At 42.9% G+C, this 18,963-nt stretch overlaps 1 protein-coding gene across 4 annotated transcripts in view; it reads right to left on the bottom strand.

Annotated features, from left to right (window-relative positions):
• cdc14ab (cell division cycle 14Ab) overlaps positions 1-18,963 on the bottom strand; it is a 68,374-nt gene that overhangs the window by 30,150 nt on the left and 19,261 nt on the right. For all 4 annotated transcript variants that reach the window (XM_023971007.2, XM_023971008.2, XM_023971006.2 and 1 more), the window contains exons 6-10: positions 18,689-18,755; positions 6,611-6,673; positions 5,815-5,902; positions 5,263-5,493; positions 2,363-2,501 (exon numbers count right to left, since the gene is read on the bottom strand). In XM_023971007.2, coding sequence (XP_023826775.1) covers positions 2,363-2,501; positions 5,263-5,493; positions 5,815-5,902; positions 6,611-6,673; positions 18,689-18,755 — 588 coding nt within the window. The remainder of the gene's footprint in view (positions 1-2,362; positions 2,502-5,262; positions 5,494-5,814; positions 5,903-6,610; positions 6,674-18,688; positions 18,756-18,963) is intronic.

Here is an 18,963-nt window from a genome sequence, read left to right on the forward strand (position 1 = left end):
CTAGAACTGCCAATTCGGTGGTTCCATCTACTGCAGAGATAGCTGCCAGATTCTGTCGTTCCTATTCCAGGTCTGTACCCAAACCAATTCAAGCTTCTACTTTAAAAATCCACCTTTCCAGAAACGCCTCTCACCGGTTGCCGCTTGCTATAGACCACCCCCTGCACCCAGCTGTGCCTGGACACCATATGTGAATTGATTCCCCATCTATTCTTCAGAGTCTCTCGTTGCTCTCTAGGTAACCTAAAACTGGGACATGCTTAACACCCCGGCCATCCTACAATCTAAGTCTTGATGCTCTTCAATCTCACCACAAATTATTGCCTGATCTGTGTTATGGGTTCTGCGGTCAACACGACCACCCTCTCACGCTGTCAAAACGCTCCTCAAACACCTTCAGCCAGTGCAGCCTAATCTCCTCTGGCCGGGGGTACCTGGAAGGATTTTGACTCATCCCATCAGTAGAGTCATGCCTGTGTTATCTTAAAAGTGCCTTGTCTCATCCATCTTAAATAAGCATGTCTCCATTAACAAAAGAATGTCAGAACCAGGAAACAATACTAGCCCTTGGTTCTCCGTCCGACCGGTGATCTGCCCAGTTGTACCAGCCACAAAACCATCCTGTGGCTTTCTGCATTAGACGAATAGCCCGTGATATTGCAACTTTTCAGGGACGTTATGGAAACAATATACACAGGCAGTTAGGAAAGCTAAGGCTAGCTTTTTCAAGCAGGAGAATTTCAACTCCTGTGTAGCACAAACTCAAAGTTCTGACAACTTAAGTCCATGGAGAATGAGAGCACCTCCACCAGCTGCCACTGCACTGAGGCTAGGAAACACTGAGATAATCCACCTAAGATTGACGAATTTCCAATAAGCATGTTTTCTTACGTGCTGCCTATGCCTATTTCGCAACAAAGCCTCCTTCACTCATGCTGCCAAACATACCCTCGTAAAACTGATCATCCTACCGATCCTCGACTTTGGCGATGTCATTTACAAAATAGCCTCCAACACTCTACTCAGCAAATTGGATGCAGTCTATCACAGTGCCATCCGTTTTGTCACCAAAGCCCCATATACTACCCACCACTGCGACCTGCACGCTCTAAGTTGGCTGGCCCTCGCTTCATACTCGCCGCAAAACCCACTGGCTACAGATTCGGGTTCGATCCCGGGCTGTGTCGCAGCCGGTCGCGACTGGGAGACCCATGAGAAGGTTCACAATTGGCCTAGCGTTGTCCGGGTTAGGGGAGGGTTTGGCCMGCRGGGATGTCCTTGTCCTATTGCGTTCTAGCGACTCCTGTGGCGGCCAGGCACATGCACGCTGACACGGTCACCAGTTGTACAGTTTCCCCAGGCGCRGAAGACATGGATGTCGATTAAGGCGCCCCCCCCCCGCACCTCTGATTCATTCACATTTCAGTTGAAGGCATTCAGTTGTACAACTGACTAGGTATCCCCCTTTCCCTTTACAGTGTTTCCACCGACACATTGGCGCGGCTGGCTTCCGGGTTAAGCGAGCAGTATGTCAAGAAGCAGTYCGGCTTGGTGGGGTCTCGAKCTTTGCCTCTCCCGAGTCCGTACAGGAGTTGRAGCGATGGGACAAGACTAACTACCAACTGGATACCACAAAAGTGTGGAYTAAAATTAAAATAGATATACATCATRACACAGGTGCACCTTGTGCTCAGGACAATAAAAGGCCACTTTAAAATGTGCAGTTTTGTCACACGACACAATGCCACAGATAACTCAAGTTGAGGGAGCTTGCAATGGCATGCTGACTGTAGGAATGTCCACCAGAGCTGTTGCCAGATAATTAAAATGTTAATTTCTCTACCGTAAGCCGCCTCCAACGATGTTTTAGAGAATTTGGCAGTACGTCCAACCAGCCTCAAAACKGCAGACCACGTGTAACCACGCCAGCCCACATCCGGCTTCATCACCTGAGGGATTGTATGAGACCAGCAACCTCGACAGCTGATGAAACTGTCGGTTTGCACAACTGAAGAGCTTRTACATAAACTGTCAGAAACCGTCTCAGAGAAGCTCATCTGCGTGCTCGTTGTCCTCACCAGGATCTTGACCTGACCGCAGTTCGGCGTCATAACCGACTTCAGTGGGAAAATGATCACCTTCGATGGCCACTGACATGCTGGAGATTTTTTTATTATTGCCAGTCTTGTGAAATCCATAGATTAGGGACTAATTAATTTATTTCAATTAACTGATTTCCTTATATGAAATGGAACTCATTAAAATCTTTGACATTGTTGCATTTATATTTTTGTTCAGTGTATATGAATGAGACATGTAGCTGAATGAAACTGATCTAGGACCAGCTATTAGGAGTACTTACTCCTCCAAGAAGTGCTGCTGAGGGCCGATAACGGAGCCCGGCCGGCAGACCCTGATCCAGGCGATGGTCTCTGCTGCCGTGAAGTGGTAGTGCTTCATTAGGTAACAGCCTATCAGGGTGCCAGTACGCCCAAGGCCAGCTGATGACAAGAATGAACGAGTGAAAATAATTKGGATTTATTTTTACATAAATAAGGAATTGAATAGAACATATTAAAAGTAACAATGTCATCAGACTTGATTGAGATATATATATACACACATATACACACACACGTCAAAGGTTTGGACACACATACTCATTCCAGGGTTTATTTATTTATTTTCCACATTGTAGAATAATAGTGAAGACATCAGAACTATGAAATACCACATATGGAATCATGTAGTAACCAAAAGAGTGTAAAACAAGCTACAAATATTTTATATTGGAGATTCTTCAAAGTAGCCACCCTTTGTTCTGATAACAGCTTTGTACACTCTTTGCATTCTCTCAACCAGCTTCATGAGGTAGTCACCTAGAATGCATTTCAATTAACAGGTGTGCCTTGTTAAAAGTTAATTTGTGGAATTTCTTTCCTTCTTAATGTGTTTGAGCCAATCAGTTTTGCTTTGACAWGGTAGTGGTGGTATACAGATGAAAATAATCCTAATTATTTTCATCTCATATTGCTCAAACAGCAAACCTGGTGTCAAAAAACAGATAAAGCAACACCTCGCAGCACAACGCCTCTCCCCTATTTGACCTAGATAGTTTGTGTGTATGTATTGATATGTAGGCTACATGTGCCTTAAAAAAAATATATATGTAGTTCTGTCTTTGAGCTGTTCTTGTCTATTGATGGTCTGTATTATGTAATTCTGTATTATGTTTCATGTTTTGTGTGGACCACAGGAAGAGTAGCTGCTGCTTTTGCAACAGCTAATGGAGAGCCTAATAAAATAAAATAAACAAATAGCCCTATTTAGTAAAAGACCTACTCCATATTATGGCAAAAACAGCTCAAATAAGCAAAGCGAAACGACAGTCATGAAGGACATGAAGGTCAGTCAATGCGGAACATTTCAAGAACTTTGAAAGTTTCTTCAAGTGCGGTCACAAAAACCATCAAGTGTTATGTTGAAACTGGCTCTAATGAGGACCGCCARAGGAAAGGAAGYCCCAGAGTTACTTCTGCTGCAGAGGATAAGTTCATTARGGCTCTCGAGTGGCGCAGCAATCTAAGGCACTGCATCTCAGTGCTAGAGSCGTCACTACAGACACCCTGGTTTCGAATCCAGGCTGTATCACAACCGGRCGTGATTGGGAGTCCCATAGGGCGGCGCACAATTGGCCCAGCGTCGTCTGGGTTTGGCCGGTGTAGGCAGTCATGGTAAATAAGAATTTGTTCTTAACCGACTTGCCTAGTTTAATAAAAAAATATATATATATATATTTAGTTAACTGCACCTCAGATTGCAGCCCAAATAAATGCTTCAGAGTTCAAGTAACAGACACATCCGCTGTTCAGAGGAGATCATTACTGAATGACACCATTATGAAGAGACTTGCTTGTGCCAAGAAACACGAGCAATGGACATTAGACTGGTGGAAATCTGTCCTTTGGTCTAATTAATACAAATTTGATTTTGGAATGAGATGTTCGACGTGCAGGTGTCCACATACTTTTGTCATCACCGCCTGGTACGGCAACTGCACCGCCCACAACGCACAAAGCTCTCCAGAGGGTGGTGCAGTCTGTCCAACGCATTACCGTGGGCAAACTTCTCKCCCTCCTGGACACCTACAGCACCCGATGCCATAGGAAGGCCAAAAAGATCATCAAGGACATCCATCACCTGAGCCACTGCCTGTTCACCCCGCTATRATCCAGAAGGCGAGGCCAGTACAGGTGCATCAAAGCTGGGACCAAGAAACTGAAAAACAGCTTCTATCTCAAGGCCATCAGACTGCTAAACAGTCATCACTAGCACATCAGAGGCGGCTGCCTATAGACATAGATTAGGAATCACTAGCCTTTGCTTTATCTTGGCCAGGTCGCAGTTGTGAATGAGAACTTGTTCTCAACTAGCCTACCTGGTTAAATAAAGGTGAAATAAATAAAAATTGTCCTACTGAAAGGAGAATTCATCTTCCAGTGTCTGGTGGAAAGAAGACTGAACCAGGTTTTCATGTAGGATTTTGCCTGTGCTTAGCTCCATTCTGTTTATTGTTATGCTGAAAAACTCCCCAGTCCTTAACGATTACAAGAATACCCATGACATGATGCAGCAACCACTATGCTTGAAAATATGGAGAGTGGTACTCATGTGTTGTATTGGATTTCCCCCAAACAGAACACTTTGTATTAACAACGTCACCATGTTCAAAGGGATATTCAATGTCTGCTTTTCTTATTTTTATCCATCTACCAATAGGTGCCCTTCTTTGCGAGGCATTGGAATATATCCCTGGTCTTTGTGGTTGAATCAGTGTTTGAAATTCACTGCTCGACTGATGGACTTTACAGATAATTCTATGTGTGGAGTACAGAGATGAGGAAGTCATTCAAAAATCATGTTAAACACTATTATTGCACACAGCATGAGTCCATGCAACGTATTATGTGACTTGTTAAGCAAAGTATCAGACCTGCATAAAACAGCCCTTCGGGGCCAAGAATAAAAAATGTATCCTACAGTTGAGCGTTGCATTACTGATTAACTTGGCTCCGCATGGAAGGCTAAATTTTGTGAACTCTAAAATCCCTCTCTACATATTTTAAATAGTCAGGGTGCGCGTGATTTAGCTTGCCAGGCACACCAATGKAATACATCAATATAGTCCCAAAAAAGCAGAGTCCATATGCCAGGCAAGCTATTTTAAATATCTCAACAGATACTGCAGTGTGTGTGTCTCACCCTTGCAGTGAACGGCCACGGCTCCATCGGTGCTCTCGCAGATGTGCAGGAATCGGCGGGTGATGACGTCGTTCGGTGTGCTGCCATCCACGAAGAACAAGTCGTAGTGGTCGAATCCGGCATCCGTGAAGCGCTTGGCGTCATAGATCTTCTTGTTGAGCCGCACCACCGTGGTAATGTTGTGTTTCCGGAAGTAGGGYAAGTACGCCTCTGGGGCATGGAGAGGGTAGCCTGGGTTGGGGAGGAGATTAAAGGTAAGCTAATTTGTGTAAAACGTAGGTAAGGAAAACTGATTATGTTGAAGCATAGAGCAARCTTCCTTAGTATGTTGTCAAATGTATTACTACACTAATGGTGCCATCTGCTGTTACTGAAGAGAAAGGATTAGCGAGAAGAGATGCATAGGGAAAGTCTACCTGAATCTAAACCTGAACCCTGTCAAGGTTCATCGGTCGAGACAACTGTACTAAATTACTCTGGAACAGCGGTTGTTTTTCTTAAAAGGGGAAGAGCACATAAAAGGTCAAGGACTGAATCCAAAACTCATCTCACCATTCTCTATTTTACTTTTGGGATGGGGTCCACTGAAGGCCAGAAACTTCCCCGGCACGATCCAGTTGAAGTCACCGTTTTCCACTCGCTACAACAGAGAGAAGGGAGAAAACTGATTGTCTCGACTGATTGGAAATGTTGTGAATCTGTATAATTGTGTACATGCAGGGATCCCTTGTAAAGGAGGCCTTGGTCTCAATAGGATTTCCCTGTTTAAATAAAAAAGGTACAAAAATAAAAAGACACATCGAACAGGGGCCCAGACTTATATGGACATTTTGCTCTGACTGGAAAATGTTCCTAAGACTTTAGCCTTTACTTAATCAGATTGGCCTCCAGTTAGTAGCCATCTTCAGTAACAACCTAACCTTACACTGCAGGTGGGCAAGACTGCACAAACCGATCTGGAACCAACAATGGCAAGACGGCACAGACAGGCTAGTTTGGTACGCAATAGGTCATCATCAACAACCGCTCAATTGGCAAAGGACCAATCCCTCCTCTTCGCTGCTTTTGTTTTAGTGACCAAGTGCCAAACACTTTTTTCTGTGACAATATTCTGTCTGTTTTTGCAGAGTCGGGTCAAATAAAAATGATGACGCTCACAGAAGACTATTTATGAATCTAAAAGGTCACGTCAGGTCGTCAGTGGAGCGCAAAGTTTTGTAACATCTTAGAGTGGGATTGTGAATATTGTAGGGGTGCTGCGYTTTGCTTTTACAGATGTTTCGCCGTTCAAACTGATGAGTGGGCACTTAATACTAGAGCGGGTCCAAGGTCACCATGACAACATTACCTCGTAGTGCTCATATTCGTCCACGTCAAATGTCTCAAAGTCAAAGAATCCATGTTGCAGGGCCTGGAGAAAAGGGAGCAGAGACAGTTTAATATATATACAGTGGGGAGAACAAGTATTTGATACACTGCCGATTTTGCAGGTTTTCCTACTTACAAAGCATGTAGAGGTCTGTAATTTTTTATCATAGGTACACTTCAACTGTGAGAGACGGAATCTAAAACAAAAATCCAGAAAATCACATTGTATGATTTTTAAGTAATTCATTTGCATTTTATTGCATGACATAATATTGATCACCTACCAACCAGTAAGAATTCCGGCTCTCACAGACCTGTTCGTTTTTCTTTAAGAAGCCCTCCTGTTCTCCACTCATTACCTGTATTAACTGCACCTGTTTGAACTTGTTACCTGTATAAAAGACACCTGTCCACACACTCAATCAAACAGACTCCAACCTCTCCACAATGGCCAAGACCAGAGAGCTGTGTAAGGACATCAGGGATAAAATTGTAGACCTGCACAAGGCTGGGATGGGCTACAGGACAATAGGCAAGCAGCTTGGTAAGAAGGCAACAACTGTTGGCGCAATTATTAGAAAATGGAAGAAGTTCAAGATGACGGTCAATCACCCTCGGTCTGGGGCTCCATGCAAGATCTCACCTCGTGGGGCATCAATGATCATGAGGAAGGTGAGGGATCAGCCCAGAACTACACGGCAGGACCTGGTCAATGACCCGAAGAGAGCTGGGACCACAGTCTCAAAGAAAAACCATTAGTAACACACTACGCCGTCATGGATTAAATCCTGCAGCGCACGCAAGGTCCCCCTGCTCAAGCCAGCGCATGTCCGGCCCGTCTGAAGTTTGCCAATGACGATCTGGATGATCCAGGGGAGGAATGGGAGAAGGTCATGTGGTCTGATGAGACAAAAATAGAGCTTTTTGGTCTAAACCCCACTTGCCATGTTTGGAGGAAGAAGAAGGATGAGTACAACCCCAAGGACACCATCCCAACCGTGATGCATGGAGGTGGAAACATCATTCTTTGGGGATGCTTTTCTGCAAAGGGGCAGGACGACTACACCGTATTGAGGGGAGGATGGATGGGGCCATGTATCGCGAGATCTTGGCCAACAACCTCCTTCCCTCAGCAAGAGCATTGAAGATGGGTCGTGGCTGGGTCTTCCAGCATGACAACGACCCGAACACACCAGCCAGGGCAACTAAGGATTGGCTCCGTAAGAAGCATCTCAAGGTCCTGGAGTGGCCTAGCCAGTCTCCAGACCTGAACCCAATAGAAAATCTTTGGAGGGAGCTGAAAGTCCGTATTGCCCAGCAACAGCCCCGAAACTGAAGGATCTGGAGAAGTCTGTATGGAGGAGTGGGCCAAAATCGCTGCTGCAGTGTGTGCAAACCTGGTCAAGAACTACAGGAAACGTATGATCTCTGTAATTGCAAACAAAGGTTTCTGTACCAAATATTAAGTTCTGCTTTTCTGATGTATCAAATACTTATGTCATGCAATAAAATGCAAATTAATTACTTAAAAATCATACAATGTGATTTTCTGGATTTTTGTTTTAGATTCCGTCTCTCACAGTTGAAGTGTACTATGATAAAAAATTACAGACCTCTACATGCTTTGTAAGTAAAATTACAGACCTCTACATGGTTTTAAGTAGGAAAACCTGCAAAATCGGCAGTGTGTCAAATACTTGTATGTATGTATGTATATATACACTGCTCAAAAAATACAGGGAACACTTAAACAACACAATGTAACTCCAAGTCAATCACACTTCTGTGAAATCAAACTGTCCACTTAGGAAGCAACACTGATTGACAATAAATTTCACATGCTGTTGTGCAAATGGAAGACAAAAGGTTGGAAATTATAGGCAATTAGCAAGACGCCCCCAATAAAGGAGTGGTTCTGCAGGTGGTGACCACAGACCACTTCTCAGTTCCTATGCTTCCTGGCTGATGTTTTGGTCACTTTTGAATGCTGGCGGTGCTTTCACTCTAGTGGTAGCATGAGATCTACAACCCACACAAGTGGCTCAGGTAGTGCAGCTCATCCAGGATGGCACATGAATTTTATAGTTCGGCTGAGCGCCCCCTTTTTATTTTTTAGCTCAAGTACTGGAGGTCCGGAAGTTTAGACTGGTTCTTCATCCACCGGAAATCAATTATCAACTAGTTTAATGGACTGGACACAGACTTCACAGTTCTGGTTTCTCATGTCTAGATCAGTCACAGACTCCAAAGTCAGTATAATAGCCTAAGAGATTTTTTATTTATTTTTATCCAGTTGATGAACCAAAAAGTGTGAGACGGGAAGACCAGGGCTTTGTTCTTAAATCAAAACTGGTTGTGATCAAATTACCCCAGCCATGAGCTGTTCAATCCCTTACCGTCGGGCAGACAGTATCAGAGCATGAGGTCTGTTAGAGACCGTCTCTGAGCCTGTTGGTATCTACAAGCAATCACACTGCCGAACACTTGAACTGGACTGACCACCTGCTCTGATTCTCTGCACTTTAGCAAACATGCACTCACACGCCCACAAATGTGTAAATATTGGACTATAAATTGTAGCTTCCTGTATTATACTCATGCTAAAATATTTATTATAGTCAGAGCCATTTACTTTATGTTCGCATTCTTATCTTTTGTTGTTGTTGCATTTCGTTGGACGGTGTATACCATGTATATCCCGTACATACAACTAATAAAACTTGAAACTTCGACACTGAGCAGGCTAGGCGGTGGTTTCCATGCCAACCAGATAGACTAATAAACTATAGCATGTCATGTCACCAGTTGAGTCTTAAAGGGATAGTGCGAGACTTTGGCAATTAAGCCATTTTTCTACTCACTGATACAATTTATTTGTGTGTGCTGTTTGAAGGAAGTTCAAATTGCAATGGCCGGTGCACATTTCAGGGAGGGTGCCGCACCATATCAAATATCTTGGTTGTAAAATAGTTGCTATTAAGCCAAATAGAGTTGACATACAGAAATGATACCTCCAGAAATCTGAGACCCTCCTCTCTTCGACAGGGACAAGGGGACAAAGCTTCCAAAGCGGTGTTTTTTCCTGCAACTGCATTTTGAAATGTTATATTATCAGAGCACGTTTTTTTTGCATTCGAAGGAGAGTGGATTACTCATCACAGCAGCATGCCCCAGTGAAACAGGCACAGGTCAGAAACTATCATTAAAAGAATAAGGATAATGCACTTTACTGTTCGATAAAATCAGGGTTTTAGCAGACCCCAAAATAGGTTGTTTTGAGTGAGGTGACAATGTAGAATGTGCTCTTTCTACTTTTATAGGGAGCCTTCCCATTTTTTTTTTTTTACAAACCACGATCTGGGCTGAGAGTCGGATGACAGAGTCAGAGAAAGACTCTTTGCTGATGCCGCGTTTGACTTTGAATGTGAGAAACCCAGGCCGGTCCATCTTGGTCAGGGGGCCGCTGATCAGCCAAAGGCTCATTATAAGTGTAAAGAAATTGTGCAAAAAAATAAAACAATATTAGCAGGCCCATGGGCCGCTGGCCATGTCACCTTAATTTTTTTTCCCTTTCTCAAATATTTGTGTGTCAATTTCGACCAGCCCATTAAAAAAAATATAGTGCAGCCTATCTGGCATTTGCCAGAATTGCTAGATTGCCAACCCCTGCTCCTCACATAACACCGACATGCACTACTCTGTTCCGCATTTCCTTTCCGGTCAGGCCATTACAGGCGCTCATCACACAGCTTCATATCACCACTCCCCTGTACCAGTTTAATAAGACTTGAGTAGTTTATTAAGGCTTTACTTGAAACATTGGTGAACTTTGCAACCATTTAGTCGCATTTTGCGACCCTTTGACTTGGCTGTCAATAATAAGATGTAGTGTACAGTGCAGTTGGAAAGTATTCAGACCCCTTGACTTTTTCCACATTTATTTCCTTCACATTTGTTACGTTATTCTAAAATGGATTCAATTGTTTTTTTCCCCCCTAATCAAATCTACACAATACCCCATAATAACAAAACCAAAAAAGAAGAGGTTTAGAAATGCTTGCAAATGTATTAAAAATAAAACTTAAATATATTTCCATAAGTATTCAGACCCTTCTCTCAGTACTTTGTTTATGCACCTTTGCCAGCAATTACAGCCTCGAGTCATCTTGGGTATGGCTACAAGCTTGGCAAACCTGTATTTGGGGAGTTTCTCACATTATTCTCCGCAGATCTTAAGCTCTGTCTGGTTGGATGGGGAGCGTTGCTGCACAGCTATTTTCAGGTCTCTTCAGAGATGTTGGATTGGGTTTAAGTCCGGGCTCTGGCTGGTTCACTTAAGGACATTCAAAGACTTGTCTAGAAGCTACTCCTGCGTTGGCTTGGCTGTGTGCTTAGGGTCGTTGTCCTGTTGGAAGGTGAACCTTTGCCCCAGCCTGAGGTCCTGAGCACTCTGGAACAGGTTTTCATTAAGGATCTCTCTGTACTTTGTTCCGTTCATCTTTCCCTCGATCCTGACTACTCTTCCAGACACTGCTGCTGAAAAACAACCCCACAGCATGATGCTGCCACCACCATGCTTCAGCGTAGGGATGGTGCCAGGTTTCCTCCAGACGTGACGCTTGGCATTTAGGACATAGTGTTCAATCTTGGTTTCATCAGACCAGAGAATCTTGTTTCTCATGGTCTGAGTGTCCTTTAGGTGCCTTTTACTAAGGAGTGGCTAGCATATGGCCACTCTACCATAAATGCCTGATTGGTGGAGTGCTGCAGAGATGGGGGAACCTTTCAGAAGGAAAACCATCTCCATAGAGGATCTCCGGAGCGCTTTCAGAGTGACCATTGGGTTCTTGGTCACCTCCTTGACAAAAGGTCCTTCTCCTCAGTTTGGTTGGGCGGCCAGCTCTAGGAAGTCTTGGTGGTTCAAAACTTTATCCATTTAAGAATAATGGCCACTGTGTTCTTACGGACCTTACATTTTTTTATTAATTCATAAAAAACAATGCAATGTCAAATCACTTTACAAAACAGAAATCAACAGAAAGGCAGAGTAGGAGACTACCCAGTTCAGAAAGGGAAACAGAGTGGACAAAGAAGCAAACAAACATTGGATACGTGAACGTGCCGTGGGCACGTGCATGCACATAGTATTTTTCCATCCCCTATTCTCCCTGTCAGGTCTGTAGTGTTGACCGCTGTCTGTGAGCTGCTCTCTCCCCCAGGTCTGTGTTAACTTCTCTAGGATAGGGGGCAGCATTTTCACATTTGGATGAAAAGCGTGCCCAGAGTAAACTGCCTCCTACTCATCCCCAGAAGATAAGATATGCATGGTATTAGTAGATTTGGATAGAAAACACTCTGAAGTTTCTAAAACTGTTTGAATCATGTCTGTGACTATAACAGAACTTATTAGGCAGGCAAAACCATTCAGATTTTTTGTTTTGAGGTCACTTTTCAATGGGTTTTCATTGGGAATCCAGATTTCTAAGGGACCTTCCTGCAGTTCCTATCGCTTCCACTGGATGTCAACAGTCTTTAGAAATTGGTTGAGGTTTTTCCTTTGAGAAATGAAGACGTAGCCATGTTCAGAATGAGGCTCCAGTGAAGTGTACTGTTTGTTAGAGGCGCGTGACCAGAAAGCATGCTACACATTGTTTTCCTCCGGTATTGAACTTAAATTTTATCGATTATTTACGTAAAAAAAGACCTAAAGTTGTATTACAAAAGTAGTTTGAAATGTTTGGACAAAGCTTACAGGTACCTTTTGAGATATTTTGTAGTCACGTTGTGCAAGTTGGAACCYGTGTTTTTCTGGATCAAACGCGCCAAGTAAATGGACATTTTGGATATATATCGACGGAATTAATCGAACAAAAAGGACCATTTGTGATGTTTATGGGACATATTGGAGTGCCAACAGAAGAAGCTTGTCAAAGGTAAGGCATGAATTATATCTTTATTTCTGCATTTTGTGTCGCGCCAGGAGGGTTGAAATATGATGGTCTGTGATTGTTAGCTGGGGTGCTATCCTCAGATAATAGCATTGTTTGCTTTCGCCGTAAAGCATTTTTGAAATCTGACATGTTGGCTGGATTCACAACAAGTGTAGCTTTAATTTGGTATATTGAATGTGTGATTTCATGAAAGTTAAATTTTTATAGTAATTTATTTGAATTTGGCGCTCTGCATTTTCACTGGATGTTGGCCAGGTGGAACGCTACCGTCCCACATATCCCAAAGAGGTTATTAAGCCCATCAGCCTCGTTCCTTTGTCCTCTAGGCACGATCGTGAAGCAGTCTTCGTTGGTTTTGGAAAAATAATTCCCTCTCGGCGGGCACACTGGACACAGGGTTAATCAACACATTTTATGCCAATTTTGCCTAGTCAGGGCACACTTAGCTATAGTGCCTATGAGGACCTCACGTCTTTTGCGTGATTAAAAATAAAACACACCCAACACTAATTTCCAAGTAGCTTGAGGATTTATTAGCCTATGAAGTATATTTGCCTTTGAAGTTGGTGCACATCAACTGGTATTTCCATGAATGAATAAAAAGCATTACATTTGCAATTAATTTTTTAATTTTTCTCCAGACAACTTAATTGATCAGCTTTTCATACAATATTTGTTTTTCATGTGTATACAGTTGAAGTCGGAAGTATACATACACCTCAGCCAAATACATTTAAACTCAGTTTCACAATTCCTGACATTTAATCCCAGTAAAAATTCCCTGTCTTAGGTCAGTTAGGATCACCACTTTTTTTAAGAGAGTGAAATGTCAGAATAAAAGTAGAGATAATGGTTTATTTCAGCTTTTATTTCATTCATCACATTCCCAGTCGGTCAGAAGTTTACATAATACTAATTGAGTGTTTGGTAGCATTGCCTTTAAATTGTTTAACTTGGGTCAAACACTTCGGGTAGCCCTTCCACAAGCTTCCCACAATAAGTTGGGTGAAGTTTGACCCATTCCTCCTGACAGAGCTGGTGTAACAGTCAGGTTTGTAGGCCTCCATGCTCACACACGCTTTTTCAGTTCTGCCCACATTTTCTACAGTGGGGCAAAAAAGTATTTYGTCAGCCACCAATTGTGCAAGTTCTCCCACTTAAAAAGATGAGAGAGGCCTGTAATTACTTATCATAGGTACACTTCAACTATGACAGACAAAATGAGAAAAAAAAATCCAGAAAATCACATTGTAGGATTTTTTATGAATTTATTTGCAATCACACTATGGTGGAGAAAAATAAGTATTTGGTCACCTACAAACAAGCAAGATTTCTGTCTCTCACAGACCTGTAACTTTCTTCTTTAAGAGGCTCCTCTGTCTCCACTCGTTACCTGGTATTAATAGCACCTGTTTGAACTTGTTATCAGTATTAAAGACACCTGTCCACAACCTCAAACAGTCCACACTCCAAACTCACTATGGCCAAGACCAAAGAGCTGTCAAGGACACCAGAAACAAAATTGTAGACCTGCACCAGGCTGGGAAGACTGAATCTGCAATAGGTAAGCAGCTTGGTTTGAAGAAATCAACTGTGGGAGCAATTATTAGGAAATGGAGCATACAAGACCACTGATAATCTCCCTCGATCTGGGGGCTCCACGCAAGATCTCACCCCGTGGGGTCAAAATGATCACAAGAACGGTGAGCAAAAAACCCAGAACCACACGGGGGGACCTAGTGAATGACCAGCAGAGAGCTGGGACCAAAGTAACAAAGCCTACCATCAGTAACACACTACGCCGCCAGGGACTCAAATCCTGCAGTGCCAGACGTGTCCCCCTGCTTAAGCCAGTACATGTCCAGGCCCGTCTGAAGTTTGCTAGAGAGCATTTGGATGATCCAGAAGAAGATTGGGAGAATGTCATATGGTCAGATGAAACCAAAATATAACTTTTTGGTAAAAACTCAACTCGTCGTGTTTGGAGGACAAAGAATGCTGAGTTGCATCCAAAGAACACCATACCTACTGTGAAGCATGGGGGTGGAAACATCATGCTTTGGGGCTGTTTTTCTGCAAAGGGACCAGGACGACTGATCCGTGTAAAAGAAAGAATGAGTGGGGCCATGTATCGTGAGATTTTGAGTGAAAACCTCCTTCCATCAGCAAGGGCATTGAAGATGAAACGTGTGCTGGGTCTTTCAGCATGACAATGATCCCAAACACACCGCCGGGCAACGAAGGAGTGGCTTCGTTAGAAGCATTTCAAGGTCCTGGAGTGGCCTAGCCAGTCTCCAGATCTCAACCCCATAGAAAATCTTTGGAGGGAGTTGAAAGTCCGTGTTGCCCAGCAACAGCCCCAAAACATCACTGCTCTAGAGGAGATCTGCATGGAGGAATGGGCCAAAATACCAGCAACAGTGTGTGAAAACCTTGTGAAGATTTACAGAAACGTTTGACCTCTTGTCATTGCCAACAAAGGGTATATAACAAAGTATTGAGAAACTTTTGTTATTTGACCAAATACTTATTTTCCACCATCATTTGCAAATAAATTCATTACAAATCCTACAATGTGATTTTCTTTGATTTTTTTCTTCTCATTTTGTCTGTCATAGTTGAAGTGTACCTATGATGAAAATTACAGCCTCATCTTTTTAAGTGGGAGAACTTGCACAATTGGTGGCTGACTAAATACTTTTTGCCCCACTGTATAGGTTTGAGGTCAGAGCCTTGTGATGTCCCATATTGTAGTTCACGTTTCACAAGTTGGAACCGGTGTTTTTCTGGATCAAACGCACCAACATTTGATATATATCGACGGAATTAAATCGAACAAAAGGACCATTTGTGATTTTTATGGGACATATTGGAGTGCCAACAACAGAAGCTCGTTGAATTATATTTTTATTTCTGCATTTTGTGTCGCGCCTGCAGGGTTGAAATATGCTCTTTGTTTACTATGGTGCTAACTCAGATAATAGCATCGTTTGCTTTCGCCGAAAAGCCTATTTGAATTCTGACATGTTGACTGGATTCACAACCAGTGTAGCTTTAATTTGGTATCTTTCATGCGTGATTTAATGAGTTTGATTAGTAATTTATTTGAATTTGGCACTCTGCATTTTCTCTGGCTTTTGGCCAAGTGAGAAAGTAGCGTCCCGCCTAAACTCAGATTTTGTATATAAATATGAACTTTACGAACAAAACATACATGTATTGTGTAACATGAAGTCCTATGAGTGTCATCTGATGAAGATCATCAAAGGTTAGTGATTAATTTTCTCTCTATTTCTGCTTTTTGTTACTCCTCTCTTTGGCGGAAAAATGGCTGTGTTTTTCTGTGCTATGTACTGACCTAACATAATCGCAAGGTGTGCTTTTGCCGTAAATCCTTTTTGAAAACAGACATGTTGGTTGGATTCACAACAAGTGTAGCTTTAATTTGTGTCTTTCATGTGTGATTTGCTCTGCATTTTTACTGGCTTTTGGCCAAGTGGGACCATTACGCGTCCCACATATCCCAGAGAACGTTAAAGGCACAGTCAACTTAGTGTATGTAAACTTCTGTCCCACTGGAATTGTGATACAGTGAATTATAAGTGAAATAATCTGTCTGTAAACAATTGTTGGAAAAATTACGTGTGTCATGCACAAAGTAGAGGTCCTAACCGACTTGCCAAAACTATAGTTTGATAACAAGAATTTTGTGGAGTGGTTGAAAAATTGTTAAATGTAAACTTCCGACTTCAACTGAAAAAAACAAAAAAAACATTTGCATCCAAAAGCCAGCATTTACCTGTGTGTACGACACAGTGTGTCAAGTGATTACTTCTTCAGCACAGTGGCATGCTAATGAGGGCACTGGGAGAAGACCGAGCAGAGAAACAGCCAAACAGTGAATCATGGAACAGATCACCGTGATTAGAACCGAAACAGCCTGTAATTAACACAGCAGGGAGCTGTCTGAGCCAACACCATACATTAGAGACTCACAGCATTACAGGACCATAAAGAGGTGGGGAAATGGCTGCTTAAAGCARCAGCAAAACAGCAACGAAGGGAAGTAGGCAAGTTGTTCTGAGGGCTATATACTAGCCTATACCAGGACTTGMATARATTTCATYACAATTAACYAAGKAAWMTTTTAATTCACCCCAAATCCTCATTTCAAATAAATGGGCACTGGAGTTTAAAATCTCCCATAAATTTCAATATCGCCACGGATTAAGTTGTTATTCCCTGCCTCTCACAATGGGAAGAGACATTCCCTAGGTTTTTGGGGAGTGACGTAGTGGGGTAAGTGGGCGCTAGGTCCTTTTGGGGAAGATGGCGGAAAAAGCTGGAATGTGCAGAGGGATCTGAGGCATTCCTGTCCGATGGCTGTCTGACAAATCTTTCTGGAATGACATGGTCAAACACACACACTGACAGACAGATTCAGCTGTAGTACGTTTCCACCAAGTGTTGATGCTAAGTACGTAATAAGTTCACATCATTACATTTTAACTCGAGGCACTACGTTCCATGTCAAAACATGGACGGAACTGTTGTAGCTAAAAACACAGCACAAGCACTGTAAAGCTTTCTCCATGACTTCCAGCAACTAAATAGAACCAGGTTTGCACACACTACACAGAAATATACAGAAAAAAAAGCTTAAGGTGGCACCATAAAGATGTTCTGGATTTTGTTTGTATAGTTCTCATTCCCTTTTGACCACTAGGAGATTTGCCATTAAATACAGGGAACGTTCTGAGAGACGCTGCATCTACAGGGAACATTCTGAGAGACGCTGCATCTACAGGGAGCGTTCTGAGAGACGCTGCATCTACAGGGAACGTTCTGAGAGACGCTGCATCTACAGGGAACGTTCTGAGAGACGCTGCATCTACAGGGAACGTTCTGAGAGACGCTGCATCTACAGGGAACGTTCTACCCAAATACTGACCTCCATGGCTGATCGGAGGAGGATTAGTAAGCCATGATAAGAACAGACCGAGAGGCACACACTGCTTGCACCACTGTGTAACCTAAAGTGAGAGCGCGAGCGAGTGTGCCTTTGTCCATGTACCTGCAGGTAAGTGTGCCCCACATGCTGTGCCACGTGAGTTCATGCTACCTTCCTACCGCTCACCATCCCCCCCAACAAAGTAGAACACCCTCGTACCCCATAGACTACACACAACATAGGATCCTCCACCCCCCCGGACCACAGAACTCTGCCCTCAGTCTGGGATTATGGTCTTAATAATGCTAGGTTAGGATGTGCGGGCAAAGCTGTAAACAAAGACACTTCTTTAGACTGCTATGGCAGGTTCGGTTGACCATGGAGTCGCAATGCTATTTTGGTTGAATAAAAGCAGGTTATTTAAGCAATAAGACCCGAGGGAGTGTGGTACATGGTCAATATACCACGGCTAAGGACTGTTCTTAAGCACGACAACGCGGAGTGCCTGGATACAGCCATTAGCRGTGGAATATTTGCTATRCCCCGAGGTGCCTTATTGCTATTATAAACTGGTTACCAAAGTAATTAGAGCAGTAAAAATATATGTTTTGTCATACCCGTGGTATACGATACACCACGGCTGTCTGCCAAATCAGCATTCAGGCCACGAACCACAGTTTATAATTGGTCCAATGAGACAGATGAAAGACTTTAATTTGTAACCCCGTCACACTGCAAGACTCATCCTAAATAGGTCTAGATTTCCTCAGTTTAGGCTGAAGGTTTCACTAACTTCAGGTTATGATGCATAAATACCATGTAGATGTTTGGGGTTTCAAATAATTTGGTAACTCATTCAGAATTACGGTAATRACACATTAACTACGCATGTCAATGTTGACCTAAGGACAGAACTAAAATAAGTACTGTGTTTACATTTAGGCTACCATGGTAGTTACTGAGTAACTAAAGACCAGCATCACTTCCTGTAAAGTGTTGGCTTGCCTTGYATATAAAAAAGTGCTTAGAATGGTGATAGAGGGAGGAAGAGAAGGCGCAGCAGGAAAGCAATCAAGATATGTTACAAAAATGATGAAGTTCAAGTTAACATTACAATTTACTGTGAATCCGTTAACTCCATAAATACACAACTCACTTTCCGGATTCCTTGTAGGCAGTCGAGAATCGTCAGGTTGTATGTGCAATTTCCAAACGAGGCATCCCTGAAAAACAAAGACATGAAGGCGTGAGTGAACGATTCATTGAAAAATGAGTGAGTGATAAGAGTGTCGCAATGAACGTCAGAGATTGGAAAAACTGGAACCCACACATGGGTACTGTATAGGTAAAGCTATGGATGGATAAGAGGGTATACAAGGTGCTCTTTGAATAGGGTAAGCTATATATTCTCCATGTTTTCCTAAGTACTTC

The sequence above is a fragment of the Salvelinus sp. IW2-2015 genome, linkage group LG26 (assembly GCF_002910315.2).
Source record: "Salvelinus sp. IW2-2015 linkage group LG26, ASM291031v2, whole genome shotgun sequence".
NCBI classification, from domain to species: Eukaryota; Metazoa; Chordata; class Actinopteri; order Salmoniformes; family Salmonidae; genus Salvelinus; species Salvelinus sp. IW2-2015.